At 44.2% G+C, this 17,840-nt stretch overlaps 1 protein-coding gene across 8 annotated transcripts in view; it reads left to right on the top strand.

Annotated features, from left to right (window-relative positions):
* CELF2 (CUGBP Elav-like family member 2) overlaps positions 1–17,840 on the top strand; it is a 345,481-nt gene that overhangs the window by 217,304 nt on the left and 110,337 nt on the right. For 6 of the 8 annotated variants that reach the window (XM_067317361.1, XM_067317320.1, XM_067317315.1 and 3 more), the window contains one exon: positions 7,428–7,624. In XM_067317361.1, coding sequence (XP_067173462.1) covers positions 7,428–7,624 — 197 coding nt within the window. Of the gene's footprint in view, positions 1–4,248; positions 4,268–7,216; positions 7,259–7,427; positions 7,625–17,840 lie in introns of those variants that run through there. The other 2 variants (XM_067317355.1, XM_067317348.1) reach the window with 2 other exon arrangements.

The raw sequence follows: 17,840 nt of genomic DNA, 5'->3' as shown, positions 1-17,840 counted from the left end.
AAGGATTGGGGCAGATTTTACTTTTTTCAACTCTTAAGGGATTCAGCCGCTATTAGTTTCGGTTTAGTAAAATCTACAGGCCAGGGTTTTAAAAGGATATTGGATAGGCAGATCCTTAAAGGTATTGAAAATAGGCCGTTATAAGTTTTCTCAGCTTAAACAAAAATATAGCGCTCAGTTCAGACCAGTACAGATGGTCAGTTTAATTGTTTGCTTCCACTACTGGATGAACTAGCAATGATATTTTAATTGGTTTTCAAAATAGAGGGCTTTAAAAGAAACCCTCTGTTTGCATTTGCTTGTGCACAGAGTCTTTCCCTTGTTTATTTGTATAGCGCGTGTGTGTGTAGAAGGAATAAATACAGGATTATATATTGTGTGAGTTACTTCACTTTTGTCTGTATACAGCATGGATACATCATTATTGCGTGTCCTAAAGAATAATTTCCTTGTAAAATAGGCACATATATCAGCTGTAAGAGTTGAGAACAGTTTGAAGCCACCACACTGGATATCTTTGGGTTTATTTTTTAAGATTTATTTGAAAGTAAGGCTTTTCCAAAGGTACGATGCAGCGGACGTACAATGCTTTTGCAAAGTTACTGTTGCTTGACTGTGCAGTTCTGAGAAGAATTCGTGCCAAAAGCATTAGAATGAAGTCATTTGGTAGTTTCGAACACAGATGCACAGGGAATTGAGTGTGAAACCCTGGCCTTGAATGAGCCTGTGTGCAAGGGAGGGCTGGAGGGGGCGCAGCGCCCGCAAGCCGAAGCCCCTCCTGGGTGCCCAGGGCTCATTTTAGGAAGGCGGGAAGCCTCCGTGCAAAGCAGTATGTGCGCTCTAACGTGCACGACAGGCGGAAAAGGTAAATTGCATTTTAACGTAGCTATTATTGTGATTTCCTTTTGTGCCCTTGATTTCTTCCTGTAATACTAATGAGGAATCTGCATTGAGATCTCTCGAGAGTAACGGGGTTTATGTCAGGTATGCTTGTCTCTCTTCTGATGCTTTGCTAATACGTGTTTGGTTCGGCGCTTTTCCCAGTTCATGCTGGGTTCAGTGTCACGTGCTCCGTCCTGCCTGCTTGAAAGACCTCTTCCCTCTGCTTCGCTTTCGCCCGATCCAAATTTATTACCCAACAGAACATTTTTTTCAAGGTAGGAAAATTAATTTTTCCCAGATTTTCAAATCTGTCCTCCCCTGTGACAGGATGCTGCTTCTTTACCCTCCTTAAAACTCGCATTTAAGGTCTTAAAAGTGAGCACATGTACTAAATTTGGAATTAGTCCAGAAACAAGCAACTCCCCTCTTGTAGCAATGGTTTAGCTTGATTTGTACAGTGTAATACAGGGAGAGAGTTAGCAAAGCTGAACTGGCAGCTAAACACCGACCCCACCAGAAAAACGCCTGTGAGTTTTGAATTGTTTCTCAGGGCACTAGGAGAGATTCCCTTGTCTTGAAGCCACAGTGGGTTTTTACAGATAATTTCTGCGGATGCAGAGGCAGTACAAGAAGAAACCTCGTTGCGTTTAGCGTGCAGCACTTATGCTGGCACTTATTAGCTATCAACAAGAATAAAATCTCAGCATTGGATGTCGGGTTTTAAAAGCCATCGGAATTGTTAACGGAGTTAACGTGCACGGATGCGTGCAAGTGCTGTTGCTCTCTGCTGGATGGATGAAGAATTGCTCGGCTCTTTGTTACCAGCTTAATGGGTCGGTAAGGGTAAGGGAGAGGGTTTGGGGCGCTGAGAGTTTAGGTGTCCCCCCTAGAACTGGCCTCCAAGTGTTGCACAGTCCCAGCTTTGCAAATCTTCCAGCTATTGACTTGTCACGCGTGCATACGGGTGCAACCTGGAGAAAATTATTCTGCGTACGTTACCGCATGCGTGGGACCAAAAGTCCTGCTGTATGCTGCTGCCTTAATTGGGCCTGACGTCAGCTCCATCCAACAGCTGCTGTCATGGATATGTGTTACTTAATAATAATAACCATTATTATTATTATTATTATTATTATTATTATTATTATTAGAAATGAGTGCTTTATAGTTCTGTCAAAGGCAGTACAGCAGGAGCAGTTAATGCTTTATGAAACATCACCTTCTCTCTAAGCAGCTTTTGAGTGACTGCCCCGTGAACTGATGGGCCAGAAAGCTTCTGGAGATGCTTTTTTTTTTTCTTCAAAAGACAGAGACCCGGTCATTTACGGCTTAAAAATATGCTTCTGGTTTTTGTGAGAGGTTCTGGCCCGTGTATTGCTGGCCCAAATCCAGCGTAGGTAATTACGTTGTGTGGCTATAAATCCCGGCCCCCTGCCGCTTGCCGGTGGGGATGGTTTTGTTCTCCCCTTCCTGGCTCCAACGGCAGTGCGATAACGCTCCATGTCATTAAACAGCTGCCGTCTGTCACCTTCCGATGAAGTCATTCCTAGCCAAACAGTGAGTTTAGAAAGCCCTTTTCGGGTCCTTCCGGATAAAATTTGCTCGTAAAGCAGCAATTAGGCTTTTCCAGTGTGGTGAGGTGCCTGCTGGTTTGAGCCTCTTGAGAAGGGCTTGAGGACTTGGAGTCCTCCAAACCAGTCTTGTCCCTTTTGTCGACTTGTGCGACCCTAAAAACAACTCCGCGGCTCAGCTGTAAATATTTACGGCTGTAAAGCTGTGATGCCCGTGAACATGCCTCTGCAGCGGGGTGGATTTAGTGGTCTGTGCCCTCGCAACCTGTTCTTTATCGTGTTGTTTTAGCTCTTAGAGGGAATTAAACACGCTTGGCAAAGGATGTACTTTTTAGGCTTAGAGCACAGAACACGAAAAAGGCAAATCTCCAGCGCAGTGATAAAAGAACTGAAATCGGGTGAGCGCTGCGAGAGGTATTAACCAAAATAGAACAGCCGGAGAGGTGCTGGCCAGCATTAAAAATAGACTTGAAAAATGGGTCTCGTGTGAACCCCTTTGGTCTCCATAACAACTAGGTTTCCACACCGGCCGTGTTATTAATGGAAAGCCACTTGGATTAGTACCAGAGATCCGAGTGCTGGCGAACTCGGGCGATCCCGCCACCAGTCCTGAAGCGACCCGGAGCCTCGCGGGAGCCGCGGCTGGGAACGGCGGCGCCGGCGCCTGCTCCCTCCTTCCCACGTTCCCGCTCAAACAGCAGGTCATCCCTGGCTCCTCCGAGAGCGGCCCCATCTGCCCGCCGTGCCGATGGCCCCGTGGTGAGGCTGTTAGTAGGCAAATCGGCGCAAAGCACGAGAGAGCAGCCAGCGCCTCGGTGGCCTCATCCCTGCCCTGGGGCTGGGCTCCCTGGTGGAGATGGCGCCTTGTCAGCGGAGGAGATGTGCTGGGTCCCCCCGAGTCCGACGGGCTAAATTGGCCCGGGAGGGAAGGGTTGCTGCAGTGCAGAGACAGCCAGCTACGTAATCTCATTTATTTTTTTAATATATGTCATCGCTTGGGTGCTGACAGTAATTGCCAGGGAATTCCACTCTCATTAGCGTCCCCTCGGCACCGCTGTGTGCTCCTGCTTTCACGAAATAGTCTTAAGCTTTCAAAAGTATTGCTTTGGCTCTTCCTGGAAAGTTTTGCTCTTAGGTTGGGTGGTTTGTTTTTTTTTGCCTTGTTATTTCCTGGCTGAAGCAAGAGGGGAAGGAAGGAGCCTCTTCCTCAGAGGCCCCGGGGGCCAGCAAAGATGAGCACCAAAAAATTTTGCAACATGTAGTGGCTAATAGGTTGGACTGTAGCGCGATACCTGCCAGCGAGTGAAGATGAAGGTTGGGAGAGGAGAAGGGAAGTCGTCTTTAGCAGGAATTACTTGCTAAGGGATCAAAATAGGTGGCTGGATTTTGTGTTGACCTAAACAAGCTATGCAGTAGCTAAATCGTACGGCAGGTGGGCTGTAGAGTGCACTTCAGGGATCAGATTAATAGAACTTATAACACTTTTTTTTTTCCTTTTTATCTCCCTGTTGTTTTATCCCCAGGCTCAGTTTGGGCGAGTTGGCCATAGCTGCTGCCCGAGCCGGGTGACGCTGTTAGTGCCACAGCTGTTGCGGCGGTGATGGTCACGCACCGCTTGAACCCCGCCGCAGAGTGTGGGACCACTGCCCTGAGACGGGCGATCACTTCATTTGCCCTGGAGGCAAAAGAAATTGGGTTAGAAAGGAGGAAATTCAAGCTCTGTCAAGCTGTGCTCGCAGGAACAGGGCCGTCTCCGAGGTCTGAACCTGCCTGTCCCCCTCCCCAAAACGTTGGCAACTCAGAAAAACCCCTGTGTGAGTGGTGGAAAAGGATTATAAAGAAAAGCTTAAGTTATTCTTGGGGGGATTTTTTTGCAAATCTGCAGGAGTTCTGGGTTCACAGAGCTGCCAGTGGATGACTGAAGTTACGCTGGGGAAGTTTTGATGGCTTGCCCAAGTCCATGCAGGAAGCGAGTGACAAAACGTGTCCTCCTCAGCCTTGCATCACAGCATAGAGAGCGGTTAACCATCTTTAGCCAATAAAGCATTTAAAGAATAAGGGCAATTTAATGCCACTCCAGTTCCACTGCAGGGAAGAAAGTGCTTAAGTATTTTCTTGCATTAGAATAGCTTTTGGCTTGCGCCTAAACCCTTAGCTCAAAACAGGAACTTAATGGTAGCTGAGTAATTAACCTGAGTAAACAGTTAGATGCGTTAGGTTTTGCGGTTTCCTAAAAGTTGTCTCGTTAGCAATGGAAACTGTGGTGCTCTTGGTACGCCTGGTGGTAAAGGGGGCTTGGGTCAAGGAAAAAGCCAAGGAATAAACTTGCTATTCTCTATTAAATATGATCTTTGCAGTAATTTGGGGCTAATGTAAGTAATTGTGTGTGGATATGTTAAACAAGGGATCCAAGGGAGAAAAGTGATGAAGGGCATAATTTAAAAATGAACTCATAATTCATTTTTTAATGTAAACAAAGTAGAGAATAAAGGAAAGGAAAAGCAAAGCTGATTTCTGAAGGGAAATAGCTGAATGAGTACAGGAGAAAGCCAGCGGATACACAGCTAAGTTTCTACCTCTTCTTCTCTTTGTGGATCCAAAACAGTGTGTGAGCATTTTCCTTGCTTATTTTAAGCTATGGGTTGGAATATATATATTTTATTTTGCTGCTGGTGAGATTCTTTAATGCACTTGGTTGTGCATAAACAAATAGGAGATTATGAAAGAAATAGTAGGGTGGTTTTCTAGAGGTATAAAGGTCATATAGATGCCTGCTACTCACTGAAAGTCTTGAACACTGCTCCTGTTGAGGATCATTCTTCAAGTCAGTCAGTCACTTGTTGTTTTGGGGGGCTTTTTTGTTTTGTTTTGGATTTTGATTTTTTTTTTAAGTGTTATGGATGGATGGAATATGCAGTTGTGAAGGCCAGGAGGAATCATGATGACATGTGTCATATGAACACCCCACCACTTACTGATGCTTCCACTTACCTTAGCTGAAAGGGAGCTTTAGGTGGGTGAACTTTAGCACTACATAGAGGTTCATCAGAGCCAAGCGTCTCTTCGGGGGCTGTCTGCGTGAGGTAGCCTTGAGGATCAGGGCCTCTGTTTATTGTTTTCTTGCATTTGTCCTTCTCTGCCTCTTGTCATTGTGAGTATGGCCACAGTCTGGTACTTGAGTGGCAGCATTAGTGTGCTTGGGACCTATAAAGGATCTTCAAAATGAAGAGCAGGTCTACAGCAAGGTATTTATGCATGAAAGGTCTTAAGCAAATCCTTCGGTCTCTTGTTCAAAACTCCCACCAGAATCACCAAGAATTTTGTCTAATAAATGAGTGCGATATATCCCGTTGGCTGCTGGTCCCTGTTAGAGGTGCTTGACAAAAGTGATGATCAAACTTCTCAGAGTTGGTTTCAAATGTGCCTTTAATATAACTTTCTCCTCCCTACAGTAACTGGGGAAAGTGCAAAAGTTAATAGGGGCATATTAATATGCTGAGATGTATTATGCATGCAAGGAGATGAAAAAATAAGAAAACTAGATAATTTGTCTTTGCACAAGATACAGCCACAAGGCAGGGAAATTACACAGGGTTGTTTTGTTTTCTTGCCGTTGTCAGATTTTTTTTTTAACATGTAAAATATGAGTTTGAATGAGTTAAAATATGAGATTTCTGCCTTTCCAAGTCCTCCTGTGGGCATTCTCTCACGAAAAATTGTCAAACGAAGAATTTATATTTAAGGCTGAGTTTTTCAAAAGTAGCAGACAGCTCAGAGATGCCTGAATTTGGGGATGATCAACTTTCAACATTGCTGAAAACGGACCGTTTTCACCCTTCCCACAGCGGAAGGACAGGGGGAACATTCGAATGGTTGTGCTTCGTTCTTGCTTGAAACTGAAGCATCTAAAAATAATCATTATTTATGGAATCCTTAGCCAAATAATTAGTCAAAATGATTGTCCTTAATTAGCAATAATGACATGAGGGTTTTTTCATTTTTACTTTTGTTCATTCTTTAAAATGGCTGTTTTTTCTTACAAGAGTACAACTCTTCCTACATCCTAATATGCCATTTTTCTCCCAGAGCAGGTTATTTTTTGTCACTAAGTACTTTCCCCCCTGCCAAAGTGGATAGTTGCTTTGAACTTAAATACACATCTGGAGATCAGATAGGGTAGCAATTTACAGGGTGTGAAAACTCTGAAGCATTTAGTATTCTTTGCATAGAGCAAAAGCAGCAAAACTTTTTGAAGTTGCGTTTTTCTCTTTCTGTGCAAAGTAGGCAATTTTGCCGCTGCCTTCTCCTCTTGAATTGTGCTTCTTGTGCCCGGGTGCAGTAAACAATGTGCTTTAAACTGGAGCTCTCCAGACTGCTTTCCCTTTTGAAAGAGCGTAGGCAACTAATCGGCAGTGGCCAGCCGCGGAGCCGGAGCGTTTTCCATTCTAGGCAGTATCGTACTAATTTGATGCACACATGGATGCTTCACACAATCTGCAAATTCATTGCTGGCATCTTGCGTTAGTCATCTGACAGATTGCCAAGTGTTTCATATTCCTTTCATGTGACTTTATTACAAAACACGCGCGCACACACACCCCATCGCTGCCTTATTTCTGCCAGTAGCTGGTTTAGGGAGAATTCACTGCGGTTCTGTTTACAGCAGCCATGGAGAGAAATCTTCACTTATTTGCAACTGCCGTCTGCTTTAAGATGCAAAAGTACCAGTTTGCGGTGTGCAGCACTCTTCTTATATAAAGCCATTAAGCAGCAGCCTGCAGAGAAAACCAGACTCGATGAAAAATGTAATCGCGTTGGGGTTTTTTGTTCGTAGTACTTATGCTATTAATTAAAACTCCAATTTTTTTTTTCTGCTTTGTGCCCATTGACATCATCTTCTGCATCTCGTGCACATTCAAACTGTGCGGTCTCTTAACTTGCCTTTTCTTTTTCGTCTCCTTTTCCACTCTCTAGTAACGGCACAGCTAACAAGATGAATGGAGCTTTGGATCATTCAGACCAACCAGACCCAGATGCCATTAAGATGTTTGTTGGACAGATTCCCCGTTCGTGGTCGGAAAAAGAGTTAAAAGAACTTTTTGAGCCTTACGGAGCTGTCTACCAGATTAATGTTCTCCGAGACAGAAGTCAGAACCCTCCCCAAAGTAAAGGTACGGTAGTTGTGCTCAATGTTTGCTTTCAGTTTTTGCTCGACGATCTTGCTTGCCTTCGGGATTTCCAAAGAGGTTTGTGCCCGGGCTGTCTGTTTTGAAGCAGACTGTGTTGAGCTATGCAGCCGCCCGAAGAGCAGAGACCTCCCAAATACCTATCGATTGCTGCCGTGCTCTTCTCTCGAAATTGCCGTTTCAATGTCTGCTATCTGGAAGTGAGCAGTCCAGCTGTGCAAAAAATAACAAAAGATTGCCGTCCTTGTTTAAATTATTATTGCCAAGAGACGCGGAAACCTGAGCGGTCACTTTCCTGGGATTAGCTCATGAAAAACATAATTTTCGACTTCCTTTCGTTTCCTCTCTTTACCCTGCAGGTGGGAATAATTTTCAGGATACAGACGGGGAGAAAGGATAGTGCTGGGGCTCTTGCTATGTCATTGCTCCAGAGGCAATACAAAATTTAAAAAGAGAGTGGCCCTGCCTTTTTCTCCAAAATCTGATTTTTGTAGTCTCATTAAGGACTGATATTTTTCTAAAAGAGAGGCTTCTTCCCCTCCTGCATTTTTCAAGTACATGTTAAGTCTTTATCCTGAACTATATTGCTTTGTTTAACTATATATACATATTTAGGTATGTTAGAATTTTATGCATTGTAGCATGCAAGTATAATGTATGCTTATTTGTAGATTTAAAGTGAATATTTTGCTCCACAAAATGCTTTTTTTCTCCTGAAATAGTTGTGTATTTTCATTTGCACTTTCAGATCTTTAGGATTTGTATATTAAATTGTTGCTAGCATTACAAATAATGAGCGCAGCTCTGAGGCATGTCTAGATGCGCATGTGTGCCTGGTCATAAGGTTACTAGATATTTATTCATGCTGCATCCACTCCTACCACTGCTTCTGAAACCCTTTAAAGCACACGTGCTATGGTGAATGGCATTGAAAGATTTTGTGGGCCAGCAGCTGACTAATAGTGCAAAACAGCACTCTCCGGAGATTTCCAGTGCCCTGCGAGGTGATTTTATCCTTGAGTCACACTGCATGACTTTGGGTGCTCCTCTGGTTTTGTGCAAAATGCTGCCAAGACTCAGAATTTACTCCCCTGCCTGGTGTTGAGGGTCCTCTCAGTGGCCTCCTCTTTGCTGCCCCAATTTAAGCTTTTTTTTTTGGCTTTGCACACTTTTAGCTCCTTTTGGTTTGCTTACCTAAATTGCTTCACGTTAAAAAAAAAATGGATCTTTTATTTGGCATCTGGGAAGGGTTTATATCACCGTCCCCTCCCGCTGATCACATCCCCATACTAGACTGCTCTCTTCCATTGGAACTTAGGAAACCAAAGGTATTTTTTTCTTGCAGTTTTTCAGTTCTGCTTCCAACCCCCTCTGTTCCCTGGAAAAGATGATGCATCTTAGCATGTAGACCTCTACTCCTGTGCCCTCACCATGGGACTTTTTTCTTTTCAAGCTGGAGAGAAGACAGTATTAAAAGGTCAGGCATGGGATTTTCTGCAGTCCAGGCTGCTATGGATGAGCAAGCTCCTCCTTAGTTTAAACCACCAAAATGCTGACCTTTGAGGCTCGTCCATTTGGAAAAGGCTGATTCCTGGGCCACAGAAATACTTTCCCACTAAGCAGTAAATGAAGTGAGAATGATATTGTGGTTAGACAGAAGAAACTCATTGATTCCCGTCTCTGTGGTGTTTCCCAAAATACTGTACCTGTCTGCCAGGCAGCTTGACGGCACGAGGATTAAGCACAGGTCATGCAAATCGTTGTCGACTAATTATGAAGGCATGTAGTTCCCATATTCAATATTCTTTTTGCATGCTGTTTTTTTCTTTTCTTATTGCTTGGGCTTTTTTCCGCCAAGCAGAGATGATGCTTTTATGTGACTCCAGTCTTTATATGTTTTAATGAGTAAATGAAATTAATCCTTAAGAGAGCCAGAGCAACCTTCAGACTTATATTTCCCTGACTCAGCAGCAAGCTCCTCTCTTGGAGGAGCCTCAACCTTTTCCCTTGGAAACCTCAGAGGAGCGTGTCTCCACGCTTGCTCTCCCCTTCCTTCTGGCCCAGTCTGCCAGCGAGGTTGCCAGATATAGAAACCTCCAGAGTTTTCTCCTGACTAGGAGCGATCTTTGCTTTCTTCATCCAGTAGGAATCTTTACTTTCTTAATCCAAAGGAATCTCTGTGAGAGTTTTTTTAGAGCCTGCTATAAACAAGCGAGCAAAAAAATTGCCCTGATGAATTATTGTTGTGATCAAGGATGCATGAGGAATACTTTGTGCTCTCCAAATGGGATTTATTAACAAAGATATGGGATTTATTATCAAAGCTGAGCTTTGACTTTTGCTTAGGAGATGTGGTCTAATGCTGTGCTCTCCTTATGAACTCTCCTTATACACCCTCATGATGAACCCAACCACTTTCCTTCCTTTGGGCTGGATGGACCGGAGTGATCCCAGGCAGTTTGCTGTCTGCTGTCCCTCAGCATCTCCCAGGCTTTTGTGCAACAGTGCGTCTAGTATGGGTAGTCTGCAGTCGGCTGGCAGTGGGAAAGGTCCGTTCTTTCTTCATTGCGTGACCGTGGCCGTGGGTCATGTATGTAGCAGAGTCACCGGCCGGTATCACCCGGAAATTTTTCTGAGCATTTTGCAAGCCCAGAGTTGCAATGGTGAATGTGCAACTTCGAGTTACTGCGCATGTGTGTTGGGGGGCAGGTTAGTTTGTTTGGTTTTTTTGAAGAAGAGCATTTTGATTTGCAAAAGATTTCTCTCTTTTTAGGCAAGGGCTGGGTAGTTCTGTTAGCTGGGCCAAAGGGACCGCTCCAGTTTGGACAGAATTTTTCTCTGACGAGCTGTTTATGAAGCTCCAATCCGAGTCGCCCGCAATTCTGTCAAGAGTAGCCATCGGCTGGCTCCCGCGCTCCTCTGCTGGCGTTAAGACCGCCTGTCCTTCCCCCCAACTACAGACGGCCTCGTTGAGTTGTCTCCTACTTTCTTGCATTACTTGCCAGCTCCGCAGAGCTGAACTTGGAGCAAGCCAGGCAGATGGAAAGCCAAGTTTTACTCACTTTGGAAAAATACCTGTTTCTTCCGTTAAAGTCCACTGCAGCTCTCGCTATCTAAAATAAAGAGGAGCCATTTCCCTAGGTCTTGCATGGAAATAGCATTGCTATTGTGAATATCGAGCTCAGCTTCGGGGATCCTCCGTGCACATAAATCCTGTCCTCTCCTGCCCTACATGCTCAGTCGCTGTGCGGCTTTGCTCAGTGGGTTTTACACCCCAGAAAAGGCTGCGTTTCGGTGAGCGATGGCTAGGCTATTCTCTGTAAGCAGAAATCGCGTCGTGCTTTCCAGAATGTGCAGCTCGGAAGGTTTTTCTGGATGCACGAAGGAGCTCAGCAAGGTCATTTGGCTTTCGATAGCTGTCCCCTGTTGTTTTATAAGACCTTTCCTCCTTCTGCAACAGCAGAAATCCAGGAGATTAAGTAAACTGCATAAAAAATATTCACAGTAAATCCTGTAACACTGAAATAAATGGCACTTTCAGCTTCTGTGGGCCGAGGGAATTCAAAATCTAGGTGGATCGGCCATCTGGGTTCCCTGTCCAGTTTGTTCCCTTTATATAATTTATTATGGGCAGAGAGATGACTTATTCGGAGTTGTTGGTAGTGAGAGCTTCTGCAATACCCCGACACCCCGAAAGATTTCCCTGCCAACTTTGAGAGCTGAAGCAAACGGCCCAGGGCTCCGCCATCCCTCAGCCGTGTAGGACCACCCTGGGCCAGATCCACAAGGTCCTTTTGGTCCCTGGCCCCGGTTTAGATCCATCTTAAATCCAGCAGGGATCAAGGCCCCCTAAAACAGCGCCGTGACCCTGGGTCCGCTTTGCTGCCGCGGGAGTCTCCGCTTTGGAAAGAAGGGGGAAGGCGCCCTTGCAACGGCACCCTCGGCGATCCCTCGCAGCCCCGTACAGGCCTGTTGTCAGATGAGGAGGAGGCTGCCGAGCATCGAGGGTGCCGCAGCCACTCGGGAGGTCGCGCTCTGCGCTCCTCCAAGCGGTCGCCATCAGCTGCGTTTTCCAGCTGCCGGAAATATTTTAGGGGCTCTTAGAAAGCCAGCACGCTGGCAGCCTGCTCCCTCCGCGCGCTCTGCACCCGCCGGGGCCGTGTTTCGAGTCCTCCTGTGCTTCCACTTAGACGTTGTTCAGCTTTCGAGACCTAATGAGTGGTGGCAGGACCACAAGCGCTGTGTGCGACCTGCAGGACCTGGGACCGCGGCCGTTAGGCGTGCGTGCTACAGACTGAATTTTAGTAATTACCACTGAGGGTTTTCCTGTTGCAATGTCAGGCTTGAAATCTTTCCTGCACGGAGTGAAAGAGGGCCCAGCGTTTTTTTTTTAACCAGCTACTGCTGTATAGAGTATCAGATGACAACGTGACAAAAAGCAGACCTGGCTGTTAGATACGAGCACAGCGGGGAGGGAGAGAGAATGATAACGTTGAGTTTCCACCCTTCAGCTTCCAACTTCAGGATGTTTAATTTTAAAGCAGAGCCTTAATTCTAGGAATTTACATGGGTTACAAGTAGTGTTCGAAAATACGTTACAGGTGCGAGCTGATTTTGACAACAGGTAATTCTTATTCGGCAAATCTTGCAAGGTTTCTCCGAAGGTGGACAGGTGTGAAATTGTGTCTGTAATCAGCTTGGATTCCCCCGGGGCGTTTGGCACGGTGTTGCATGGGAGGCTAATGCGTCCGGGCGCTGGTGAAGCAGAGCCAGGCCCGTTCTCGCCTGGAGACGGGAGCGGGTTAGATGATGGAGGGCAGATGAGAGCGGGGAGAGGTTACGGGTCAGGGGAGGAAAGGGGATGGTGATTGGAGAACCACAGCGGCTGCTATTGGAGATCGATACTTTTTCACTCTCTATGTAAATGGCTTTGGCAGAAAGAGCCACTGACTTGTTATCCAAGTTTTTGGATCGTGCAGACGGGACTGGATGGGCGAAAAGCCACCTTGATAACCTGGAGAAAACAATCCAATACCGAGTGATACGGCTGGGTAGAGCAAACCGTGAGCAAGAAGAGTAAATCTGAGTTTCGAGTGAACATAGATGTTGAATGAATGTATTTTGCAAAGCTTCGGGAGCAGGAGAGGATTTGAAGAGCGCACATCTCCTAAAAGCACTAATGTGGTGTTTTGTATCAATGTGGTCAAAAAGACGCGGAAAATGCAAAGCTGTACAAATGGGAGCATTGAATATAGCTTTCAAGGAAACATTGTGACACTTAAAGAAGGACTTTTTTTGATCATGTTTAAACTCCGGTTGCCGATATTTAGCACCATTCTGCAGAAAAGGGCAGAGGTCCAGAGAAGAGCAGCATGATTTTGTATGAAGTCAGGGAGGGTTAAGCTATGGTAAGAGGTCTAAGAAGGTTAGCTTGTAAAGGGCTTGAAGCACTGACTTACAAGAAAGCAAGAAGGGGAAGAGCTGTGGAAGAATACAGGACTGTACCTTGGTTTGGAAAGAAAAAGTTATAAGGGGCTGCGATTGAAGTTTCTGCAGTATGTTGAAGTGCATGCTGAAGACAGGAATAGATAGGCTCTTTCAATTAATATTAAACCCAGGGACTGCACAGAATAGACTTAAGATAAAGAAACAGTAGGCCAAAAAAGGGGGGGAAAAAAACTCTTCTTAAGTCAAATTTTCTTCATCCTCCACGAGCAGAGTAGAAAATGGCCTTCCAGAAAGAGAAAGAAGAAAAGTTCCCAAAGAAAGTTGCTGCTTCGATGCGGTATGTTGGAATAAGGTGTCTGGTAGACGGAGCGGCACGTACTGTGGCTTCTGGCCGGGTACCAGGCGGGTTTCCCGCGCAGGCGGGATGGGGCGCCGGGCACGGCTGCTGAGGTTTCTCCTGACCCCTGATATTTTTGCATACCTCTGAAGGGAGGGAGCAGCTGAGGAAAACATCCCGCGGCGGACCGGACTGCCCAAACCTGTTGTCCACATAAATCAGCCTCACTGTGTATTCTTGTCGTCGACCATGACAAGGAAGACAGCCGCTTTAATACGGAAAAGTATCGCAGCAAGCCCAACCTCGTCAGACTGTGCAGGAGTCCAGGAAGGTCTTTGTGAAGATCCTCTAACAGGAGTGCTTTTTAAAGACAATTGCAAAAGAGGAATATTAGAGAAAGTTGGGGGAGATTGGGTAGAGAGTGGGTTTTGGTAATGATATTTTCAGTGCAAGATGTGAAACCTTCCTCTCCTTGTTTCCACAGTTCCTGTTTATGGCAGATCTCTGTGACTGACGGGAGCTGTAGCAAAATTAAGTTGTTGGGTTTTTTTAAGCGTCTTTTTGCTCCATGTTTTATCCCCGCGTTGATCACAGGGGGATCTTGGTCCAGAAGTGGGGATCCCAGGTGCTGCTGCTGTGAGGAATTAGTACAAATGACAGCACACCTCTACGGGATTGAAGTAGTTGGCTCTGGGGCTTGTCTCTGTACAGAGTTTTGTAGCAGCTTAGCTATGATTTACAACTGTATATGAATTTTCAGAATTAAGCTAAGACTATGTGGGCACATTGCCAATTATATCTATGCTAAAGAAATGCGTAAACTTCAACTCCGTGAATCAGTTTACTTATCTTAGTAGAAAACCCATATGCAGACCAGCCATTAGAAGAGAAGGGCTTTTTACTCAGACTGTGGTTTTCTTAATAGATCTCTAATGTTCATGTCCAATAAACACTTGGGGTTATGTAGGTTATGTAGAAAAATGCCTGAGCTTTCACTTCCGGCACGAAGTAAATCCAACCTCTTTCTAAGTACCTTCAACCACTCCAGGAACACAGGTGAAAAATTGGATTCAAGTTTCCTGATACTTCAGCATAAACAAGAAATGCAAAAAGGAAGGCATATGTCCCTCTTCTTTTTTTTTTAAATTCTTTTAAAATTCCTTTGCAGGCTAATGAATGAGAATTAGGAGGCTTAAACAATAGTTTCTTTCAGTCAAAGGCGGTGCTGGAAAAGAACATATTGCACAGTAGTCGAAAAAGGCAGGCAAATCTTTGCTATAATGCTGACTTCCTCAGTACACCAGCCAGCATTTACATATCGAATATTTTAGAACTTTACGAAAAAACCCAAATGTTTTTAAAATATAAATGGGTAATCTGGTTTTTGTAATGTCGGCATTACATCGGAAAGAGCACATAGAAAGGCGGTTAAAACAGCCTGAATGTTCAATAAAAGTGAAAAAAAACAGCTAATCAAATTTCATTGTTGAATCTGAATAATACGCCAAACCTCTCAAATATATGATCTCCAAGACAAAAAATGTAACCCATTGAAAAATTTAAGTCAAGTCATGCAAGCACTTGCACACAGGAGCTAATCAATGGGTATAATACTTAGACATGAAATTGCATACATGTTTAAGTATTCTCAAGATTGGTGCCTACATTTAAGAAATATACCTCTGTAATAATGCAAGATAATGTCAGTTTGAGATTTATGGTATCCAATTTCTTCAGCTGCATATTAAAGCTCCCATCAATGAGTTTCGATCTTTTTATGACAGTGTTGCGGCACTCAAATCCTTTCCCGTTCCAATTTTCTATTAAATGAATAAACATACAATATTTATCTGCTTATCACATAAACCATGATGTGTGTCTTTGTTAAAGAACAACAGCTTCCGAAAAAAACTTTATTATAGAGTGTTTCTAATTCTATTCTATTCTAATGTTTGAGTTATTTGCTCATAACATAGTGGGAGGTTTTGCGAAGGATTTGAAGACCAGCCTGAAACCTTCACGCACTTTGGCGTGGAGCTCAAAGGAAGAAAATGTTTGACAGTTGAGCAATGTCAGAACTAAAGTGCAATTGTGCAGTGGTCTTATGAGCACATATGTGCAAATAAATAAAAGCCTAAAAATAAAAGCCACAGTGTGAGAAGTTCTGCTCCTGAAAAGCTAGAGCAAGAGACTTCAGGACACTATGGATTTCTCTGTTACTGCTGACATGATGCAAAAGACACTTAAATATTACACTGATCGGTCACAGTAAAAAGCTAAAGACCACATAAAAAGTTTTAGTATAAATATGTCATCAATTTTCCTAGTTCTTGACATGAATTTTAAACGCCAGGAAAGCCTTGAGAGGATGTGTGTTATTTTTCATGATTCTGAAACATGTTACAAAACAGATACATGTGCAGTGCTTGCAGTGTAAATTAATTCCAGGTTTCTTATTTCTATCTTCATTGCACTGGGCCTTGGCACCGCGCATCGTCTGCAGGGTGAGGCCAGCGAAAGGGCAGCGTTGGGTGTGCTCTGGGTCTGTTAGGACCCAAATACTGGGTTTAATACTAGGTTTGATGCAGGGCTGCCGTGGTACAGGCGCGGGAGAGGATGAGCAGTGCCGGCGGTTGTATCCCCTTTTTGCACCCTTCTGCCCAGTCCATGGCACACTGTAACCATCAGCCTATTTCAGAAGAAGAGCAACCAACTTCCTAAGGATAAAATCTTCTAGTGACCTTTAATCCTGGTTTGAGCTAAACTCAAGCTGGTGAGCTATATGGCTGCATACGCCATATAAATCTCCTGTTCCATGTTTCTCAGTGAAGAAGACATTTCCAAGAATCTGTGTCTTCCTAATTTCTTGCAAAAACACTCTGAAAAGCTGGTGAATAAATTAAATTTGAATGCGTCCAGTGCATCTTTTCAGGTTTTCGCTGAACCTAATTACTGCCTGATCTATGCCCATGAATATGCTGCTTTAAGTAGGACGCTAGACTTTTGGTCTGCAGATACAACTCTGTGGTGCATAAATTTGTCGTTATTTGGGGAGGGAAAAACTTCAGTGTCTACTACCTTGCGGTTTTAATTTAAAATAACTGCTACATCTGAGTCATGCGTTCCTTTAGAAGAGGATGAGCTATAAAGATGTGAAAGATCTTGCATAATAAACAGCGTCGCTTATTTGCCTAACTGAACTGGGCAAATTTATGTTTCACACAACATTTAAAGTGTCCTAGTAGCTCAAGGTGGTGCGTTGCAATTTTAGGTAGCACAGTAAGGAGTAGATTAATGCAACGTGCTGCGTGAACCTTTCCAGCTTTAAGGACGAGCGTGGCACTGCTCCAGCCGTAGGTCTCAAGGTGTTTTGCAGAGGAGGACTAAGACCATCACTCGATTTTTTACAAGCCGGAAAAAGTGAGGTACAAGGAAGTGCAGGGTTTTCTCCCCAAATGGTCAAGGGATTTGGCGCAGACAGAGAGTAATGTTTTTCCCGTGATTTCTCGTTGTATTGCCTGGATCGTTTCCAGCGCTTGGACCCCTGAGCTCTTGCCACTTTCCAGTTTTGCAAATGATTTAGGCTGCTTTGGGCTCTCCCAGTGCATCACTGGGAGACCTGTGGGAAAGCACCAGGGAATGTTACCTGAAATGGTGATTATGGAGTCAATGCATATATATGTGTGTGTGTGTGTATATATATAATTATATATATATTATATATATATATATAATTATATATATATATACTTAGCCATAGCACTCCACCAAAATTCTGGTTTCCGTCTATCATCTGCCAGCCATAACATTCTCCACATTTGCAGGCGGATAGCATTAGCTTTCCCCTCCCGTCCTGAGTTGGTAGCACGTCTTTCTGTGCTTTGTTGCTTACTAGTTCATACTGGGATATATTTTAAGTTAAAAGGTGCCATGTGAAAGTAGGAAATTATTATTACTATTATTATTGTAGTTGCTGCAGTCTAAGTAGTTCAAAAACAGCCCCTCGCAACTAAAGGTCAGCCTAGCTTGGAGGTTTGCACACGCACAGTGCCAGTAACCTTCAGAAATTTCCTCATGACAAGATAAGTGCAGCAATTATATTTAAATGAGTGCAGGAGAAAATTTCACTGTAAACCACATTAGCCGGAGAGCGTATGCCGTAAGAGCATTTAATTGAATTAATGTTACTTACTATCAAATGCTCCATCTAGTGTATTGCCAGGTCTCCTTATTACCAAGAATAATATTTGGCTCGTAAAGACCCCTGTTCATCTAAGCATATGGTCCCGATGACTTCGGCGAGCAATTAAAGTTAAAGCATGTCCCTAACTGCTTTGCCAAGCAGGAATGGAGCTGAGCACATGTAGCCGCGTTTATAAGTAACGTGTAATCCCCAAGCTCTTTAAGAGGGGTTTT

Source organism: Apteryx mantelli, chromosome 1 (genome assembly GCF_036417845.1).
Source record: "Apteryx mantelli isolate bAptMan1 chromosome 1, bAptMan1.hap1, whole genome shotgun sequence".
Lineage (NCBI taxonomy): Eukaryota > Metazoa > Chordata > Aves > Apterygiformes > Apterygidae > Apteryx > Apteryx mantelli.
Note: the sequence above shows the minus strand (reverse complement) of the source record. Positions and strands in the feature narration are given on the sequence as shown.